General features: G+C 40.5%; 1 protein-coding gene across 1 annotated transcript in view; it reads right to left on the bottom strand.

The window, feature by feature from the left end:
* Window positions 1-8302, bottom strand: part of T265_06709 (hypothetical protein) — a gene marked incomplete at both ends in the record, with an annotated part of 18659 nt that overhangs the window by 4202 nt on the left and 6155 nt on the right. The window contains one exon of the mRNA XM_009172043.1: window positions 1872-2024. Coding sequence (XP_009170307.1) covers window positions 1872-2024 — 153 coding nt within the window. The remainder of the gene's footprint in view (window positions 1-1871; window positions 2025-8302) is intronic.

Genomic DNA, 8302 nt, shown 5'->3' with positions numbered 1-8302 from the left:
GCTTCAGAGTGCGAACATTGAACGCGGCCGCTCTTTCAGTAAAGTACTTTCAAGCGTAAGAGTTTTACTGAACTCTATTTAAGATCATTTTTCCTTCGATAACACCTGGATTTGTATCACGACATGGGGTGCCAAGAACCACTGTACAGAACTGCACCCAACTGAAAATGGCGATATATTACAAAAGGATGAGTTCTAAGTCATTCGTTGCAGCCGCTGACATGAACCCGAGTTAATAATCTTTAACCTCTGTGGTTTACTTGTAGCTGACTTTGATGTACACTACTCATGAGTAGGCAGAATTAACGATGATTTTCGTTCCTGTGTGCCTTCGGAGCCGCAACTATGACCAAATCGTCAAAACGAGTTTCATATTAGGTGTTACTGAGGAAAGTATAAAGTTTGAGCTAACCAGGTAACACAGAGCTGTCAGAACCGCTTTTCACGAACAATGTTTTCATCGCTTTGAGAGGCTAATGCTGAGGAAAAAATTGCCAATATCAGAAAGCCAGAAAACAGGATTTGTTCGGCGTAATTAATCATGAGCTCGATAAAATCCCCAGAATAAAACAGCGTTCAATCAGAGGAAATCTGAGGAGCTATTTTTTCACACCGGTATAACAGAGTCGTCGGTAAATGAAATATGGTTCTCTGAAACAAAATCTCGAAGCTAAGAGAATGTGCTTACAATGCATTTAACTTCTTTCACATACAGGTTTCATTACCGAATTGCCGTGCACATTCTTGACATATGGTTGTATCCTCTGGACTTCGGTAGACTGGCACCATTTCGTGCTCACTTGTCATCACTTATGGTCTACTATTTCGCCGATACACTTGAGTGATTTCGGATCCCAGTAACGCTGTCAAATTTACAACGAACAGTAATCTTTTTATGGAAGTTTGTGCCAAAGGTCTCAAAATGTCTAAAAAGTTTATTTTTGAACAGATTTCATGAAGGACAAAGAGTCAGTGGTGACTGGGTAGGGAAGCATAAAATGCTGAGTGGTCTACCATTAGGTGAGTTAGAAAATGTTTGCATTTAACAATCGGGCTGACCTTAATCCGGAAACTAGAGCAGAAATCAGCCACATTTGTCGTTAATTTGTTCGCTGAAAGTTTCCTGACTTGTTTAGTCTCTTTGACATCCCATTAACTAGGTTGTTTCGTTTTTTAGGTTTCCACCTTAGCATAGTATTTTATTATCTATTTGGAACAGACAGTTTTGACGCCACTAGCCAACAAATGTCATTTGCTATCACGGAAACCTCAGATAAATTCAGCCGAACCTCTCGTTCTTTAGGATTCAATTTAAGTTTAAGTAGGACTTAAGTTTGACAGAAACTAGCGGACCATGCCTACATGATGAGCCACAAGAAGTACAAAATCGGTGGTGGGCTGTCGAAGAGTTTTAAGCAAATTTATGTGTAATGTGTTGCGTCTAGATAATTCAGAGGGAAGTTCGCTGCCGACCAAATTAGAGTTGACAACGTTTGCTTTTCTGACCTCAGTCAATCTTGTGCGAACATGGTTTAGTCTGTGGTTTGGTACGCTGAGTCAGAGAGACTGGCACTGTGAGGTGTCCAATCCAACCCAAGCAAGCTTCAATAGATTTTCGGTATCCCAAGCAAGTCGTCCATAAGTGAAATGGGCAACAACCTGAAGGGTTGGCCTTAATAATGGGTAAAAAAACTCTACTTGTGGTTATTTTGTTACAAGCGGTCCCACAACCAGCGATGTACAACAAAACTTGGTAAACAAGTGGGAAAAGCAGAACTGCGCTCCAGGATTCCACATTCCACTTAAGATGAACTATTCTAAATTGCAATCTGAAAAACAGCTTTCGAAGTCAGCTACACAGTTTTACTCACCAGCAACTTTTTCAACCAGTTTAACGCAAAAATCCTCGATTACTCGCCTTCCTGTACATAGTTTCCAATGCATCAATCTAACGTCGATCGGAGAACCACATCCTGACTGTCCACTGGTGCAGCTGTAGCAAAACAGAAGACCCTGAACTGTACCTGTAAAACAAAACACAAATGGATATAACACTTTTATCAGTACAAGGGATACGTGAATCTAAAAGTGAAACATTCGTACTACTTAAACACCAAGACTGACAGCTCCACAGTGCATACCACCGGCAAACAGCTACAGATGTGAAAGAATAAATTGGCTCTGTGATTTTTCACTTACACACATAGATAAGCCGAACTGCTTCCCATTTGTTGGCTACTAAATTTTTCTAGCCAATTTATCGTTTCCGGTCAAGGGTCTGGATTTCTGACACTTGAGCGCCTCAGCCTACCGTAGATTTTGCAGCCTGCCTGCAGCTTGAAACAACAGAAATTACAACATTCTCTGTCTTCATTTTTATTCTGATCTTACGTACTTTACTACCACAATTCACAAGGATAGGACCCCGAATCTGCAGACCAACTAGGCTACCTAGACCAACAGTGAACATTTAAGGCTCAGAAACTTAATCCCAGAGAAATTTCATCCCAAAATTCCAAACAAAATCATATTTTTCCAGACAAAAGTTACGATTTTCACCCATCCAGAGAGAAATGGGACCTGTTTGGTTCAGTGGTTTGTTAATTCAGACTTACGCAGTCTGTTTGGGGTGTAAAAATGTTCAATTTCGTCGCTTTACTAACGAAGTTTAAGCAAAATATAGTACCAGTGAAACACCAGGAATCCAGACAGAGTAGTCGGCTGCATTGCACCAATCTAGAAGACCTTCCTGTGATGTAAATCTGCTTTAACATGCAACAATCACTTTTAGACTCTGGTCATTCCTCGTCAACTAAGTGCCAAAACTCCCAAGAAATCCCGCAATTTTTTGCGGACCGATACAGTGGAAAGTTTCTGCTTTCTTCTCTTGCTTCATTTATTGAAGTGGCTGGTCCTTTCGAACTAGCATTGTACCTTCTTCTGATTACTTCCCATTGGTGTTGAGTAGAAATCTGAAACCATGTTGATTTCAATCAGTGGCAAACAGATGTGCAAATGTTCAGTATGTAAGTAATGCTGCCTGTCTGGAATTAGAGATCCTGTAAATTGAGAAAATTTGCATACCAACGATTTAAAATTGAAAACTAAAAAGTCAGGTTGACAACCCGTAACAAGAGTGGTGAAAACTAAGCAGAAAAACCGCAACTATGTTGGGATTGGTTTTATTTTGACTTTTAAATCTATTGTCGTCCATAATTTTGCTAATTTAGCCAAATCCACCAACCTGCACGTTGATGTGGCCTAATAAAGGGACCTTTTAAGGCATTAAGAGCTGCGTGTGCGAAAGTCCACTAAAATCAACAAATATTTCTGTCTGTTGAGAAATAAGTCAAATATGTGCTTTATCGGATCGTTACCCGTAAGGTTGCAAAAAACTGTTCAGTAGGCCACAACCCACTTTGGCCTTCTCGGAGCTCATCATGTGAGTACAGTCCCCAAGTGTCCAAAAATTTTATGATCTATTTGGACCAAAATGCATGGAATTTGACAAATATACTTATCTAGATACCAAACTGATCTTCTTGGGTTGCCGACCTGAAACCAAGCTGAATCACTCGATAATGGTATTCTCCAGCTGGAAGTACTGCACACAGGCCACTTCAAGTTGCAGCATATTTTCCTGACGGAACGCAAGTTGATAAGCTTTAGGACGAATAACACCGATCGCGGGCTATTAAAACGCTCTGAATGCTTAGTCAGAACAGTTAAACACCACTTGACAAAGCACTTCGACACTTGTTCTACTCAATTTGTTGACGTTGGAACGTACAAGCTAGAAGGCAATGTAGCCTTTGAATTGGTGTCATAGCTTCACATTTCAAGGCTCGATTAGGCGGTGAAACCTACCTAAGACTTCATTCGTGCCACAAAACGACCTCAGAAATCATTTTATTCTGCGCTAACCAGACTAGAAACATTTATATGCAAACCAGAACGCACTCGGAGAAAATGGGAGCAGCCAAGATTATATATTTAAATAGATATGGAGTTTTAGCTGGAATAAATATCTTAATAATGTGGAGTTAAATCTTTCTGTCGCCATAATATGGCCACCAACTCCGAGATTACAATACTACAATGCTTACCAACAACATGGGATTCGAACTGAAGTGCTAATACATATTACTATATGTTTTGGTCGCAGCTCCATATTAAGTCAAGTAATCTGGCTGTAAAACGCGGATAAGTATACGGGAATCGCGGTGTTTTCCTGCTTTAAAGGTGCCCTTAGCCTAATGGATGGGCTCTCCTTTCCACGTAGGCTTTGTCAACATATAGCTATCCCACAATTTTCTACTGTTTTTCTTGCCCTTAATTCCTAATTTCTCATAATCTTACCATTGACAATTTAGGGTTAAAAAATTCCCCTAAAACAAACAGGGGAGTAGATTTGTGCTTTCAGCCAATGCTTCTGTTATTTGATCTCCGTGTGTCAATAGGTTGTACACGAAGCAAAATATAAACAGTGATCTCTTCATTGAACAAGCCTCGCCTAACACCAAAACGAAAATTGCAGCCTGTCACTTAGCATACCTGTATTTTTAAGTTTATAGTACTATGCTTATATTTGATTGTCAGTTTATGCACAGCTGCGGCAGCATAGAGCTTAATTTTACCTCAAAGACATTGTCAGTAGGCAGAAATCTTGAATGCTGTTGTGGGCTCTCGAGATATTTGGCGCCGAAAACGAACTTTCTTAGGTCACAGTGACACATTTATGACTCGCTGTGCAATTGATTGTGGCCAGTGCTCTCAAGGCGTTGTAGTAAATGAGAAAAAATTCTTAACACGTGGTTGGCGACAAAATGTCCGCAACAAAATTACCGATTTGAGCAACTGAAACTTCAACCGCGCTATCCGGGTTGTCAAACTTCTCTTCCGCGTCAAATCTAGCCAACCTTCTTGCGCACTGTAAACAGTGTCTTTTGACGTCTCCCCTAGTTCATCACCTGTCAGCTAAGCCATACTCCGCTGTAATCCCCTGTAATCGGTTCATTCATCAGGTTTAATCTGATGGGAGATGCGAACGGTGGTTCTTTGACTTGCACTTGTCTGTTGATAAGGGTGACGTGATCAAAACGTTTTGTCAGTGAATTCAACAAGTAGCCAACTTAGAAGAGATTGGAACAACTCACGAGACAATCCCTTGTGTAATTCAGCATGTAACATTGTTGTGAATGTAAGCATACAAAGCCTGGACTATCTTTAAGTAATAATGATGGCTCATGTTAATGTAAATCTGAAAACGTTTATGGAGTATTTTCGTAACCTGTCTGCAGAAAACGGATGTGAGTACTTGCAGGTATGGTTGCTGTCCACATTGTCTCACTCAGCATCCTAGTCCACGGAAAACAATGAACCAAAAGGATGAAGGTTAAGCCCAGTCAACGTTTTGCAATTTTTGTCCATGATGACAAGATTTAACACGACTAAGAGGCAAGACGCACGCATGTAGAAGAATACAAACTTGGAAAACAGATATCTGGTCTCTGGGATTTGCCGTTCACCCTAGACAACCGGAATAAGAGCAGAAACATTCAGACTTGTAGATTAAAACTGTCGCAGTATTGGTTTGGATAGAGTGCCCAAACAATTACCGTGGGCAGCGGTTCAGACATCCTGTGTTGACATAGTGAGTACATTGGATGTAATAATGTTCTGTGGACAAAATCTACAGGGGGAGTAAAGACGTGTTTTGTATTTAATGTGGTTAATTCGGTGACCAATTACAAGGCNCCAAACAATTACCGTGGGCCGCGGTTCAGACATCCTGTGTTGACATAGTGAGTACATTGGATGTAATAATGTTCTGTGGACAAAATCTACAGGGGGAGTAAAGACGTGTTTTGTATTTAATGTGGTTAATTCGGTGACCAATTACAAGGCTGTATCCATAACAATTCACGTCGGCACGGCTGTAGAAGAATTTTCACTTTTGATCAAGATTTTAAAGTGAGCGAAGAGTAAAAACGAGATTATTTTGCATAACGTGCACATCATTCGTTGTAGGGTAGGTTACCGCCGTAGGTAACTTGGTGACCACTCTTCTTTCTTTCTCCACTAGCCTTCAGTCTTACTTAAAATGTGTCGATTTCTAACTTGGATAGCGTATCCAGCTTACGGACTCAAGTAGGCATCCCCAACTGGTTTTGGCACCATCCGCCCCTTCTCTCAAGTGAAAATTCCAAAGAAACAATCACAGATTAGTTAATGGCCACTTTGTTGGCATTCTAAGGCTTTCAAGATAACGGCATGTCCATAACGTTACAAAAGCGAGTGCTGCGGCAGAAGCCAGCAAAATCACGGCTGGGTGTTACTGGCGTTTTTATAACAACAAGAGAGTAGCCCAAAGCTAGGTCACCTTTACTGTCTGCGTTAGTTCTATACGCAGCCATTAGACGAACTTTACTTGCTGTTTTCCTGGGTTCATTTGGGGCCAAAAGTTACGGATATTGACAAAGCACCAAATTCACCTACGCACCCTAAGTGCCAGTGTTCGCAGTTAAAGAAGAGAGTACCTCTTTTCGGTGACACCTGGAGTGGTTCAGATAACAAAAAAATGATACTGAAAGACTAAGTATCATTATACCCAAGAATGAAGGACTACAAAATGTACATGGTGACAGGAGAAATTTGACTGCTGTAAAAGTTTTGGTATAATTTACATTTTTAAGCGAAAACTATCACTTTTCCTTCTGACACTCGTCAGACCGATACCTGAACAAAAAACAATCTACTTGCCCCTCGCAAAGGCAAAGATAGTTTCATGTTCATCCACAATGTCTGCTCCGTATGGCTTGTAATTTTTCCAACCAGGACAGCACAACAAATAACACATAAAATTTGTTTAAAATGAAAAGTGCTTTGTATCGAAGCATTATCCTAAGCATCAAAGATATGAACTTGTAGACTAATCTCACTCCCAGTAGCTGAGTAGTGCCATTTTAACAAGCGCTCAGCCATCGTTCTAAAATTGTGTTTTTTTAGCTGAGAAGGTGGTCATTCAGGCCGTTTTAAAAACTCATGTAAAACCTCATGAAGTATCAAGTTTTAAAATGTAGACGGGTCAAATGTAGCATATTTCATAGTGTGCATACTGTTCCATTTATTGTTCTTCTGCGGCAGTATAACAGATATCTTGGCGTCTAAATATTTTGTAATTTGTTTGCCTGTTTTGGTAGGCAAGATGTGCAAAGTTGATGGTGCACAGTCTTGTAGGCCACCCTGGAGGGTCCGCAACATACGCTGTGGCTGCACGTTACGGTTGTCCTCTTGATCATGCCTTACCTTCACATTTAAGCAAATCAATAGCCAATGGTCTTAATTACTAGATAAGATTGCTTTTTGGATGTATTCCTCGATATTGTTGACCTTCGATAGACAACATGGTCAAAGCACAGCTCTTAAACATTCGGTTTGTTACATCGAGTCATAAAATCATAGCCTCAAGTTGCGAATCACGTCACAGCTTAGAGAATAGCCCACAATTAGAGAGTAACCTACACTGAAAAAGCTCCAGTAAAGCCAACAAAAAGCTTTCTGAGGCGGATACGTTACTAGTCTAACCAGCTTTAAGAGGTAGTGTGATGAACATGACTGATGCTCTATGTTGAATTCTGCTAGTTTGTCGGGTTGTACCGATATACGTACGAAACTTAATTACCACATTTTGGCGTCGCGATTGGAACAATTCATCATGTCATGCGAAATGGAACCATTAGATGTTAATTCAACTGCGCGTGACGTCGAGGATTATTTGGAACGATTCGACATATGGTGCCTCACAAAATCCGATATGGATGATAAGAAACTCACTGCATATTTCCTACATTTCGTTGGCAAGGAGGCGTATACTTTGATCAAGAATTTAGTATATCCTGAATCTCCAATTGATATTTCTTACACTGCATTGAAAAACAAAGTTCTTCAACACTTCAAACCGATTAACTTCGTAGCAGCCGAAAGAGCTAAGTTCAATATGTTAGCCCGCTCTCATTCTCAGTCGGTTCGTGATTTCGTGTTACAGCTGCAGACACAGGCAGCCAAATGTGACTATGGTGCCCAACTGGAAGACCAGCTGCGTGATAGACTCATTGCTGGCATTCAACTGCCCGAATTACAGCAGAAGCTGTTACTCTGTCCGGATCAGAAATTTCAAACTATTCGGAAAATATGTGAGCAGTATGAAGATGTGAAGCATGTGACGAAGACTGAGGAAGCAGCCTTGTTAAATTATTCTAAAAGAAATAATTCAAGGATGCGGACGAACAACAAATTCAAA

This window comes from Opisthorchis viverrini, assembly GCF_000715545.1.
Source record: "Opisthorchis viverrini unplaced genomic scaffold opera_v5_143, whole genome shotgun sequence".
In the NCBI taxonomy this organism is placed as follows: domain Eukaryota; kingdom Metazoa; phylum Platyhelminthes; class Trematoda; order Opisthorchiida; family Opisthorchiidae; genus Opisthorchis; species Opisthorchis viverrini.
This window is presented reverse-complemented; position numbering and strand designations above follow the sequence as displayed.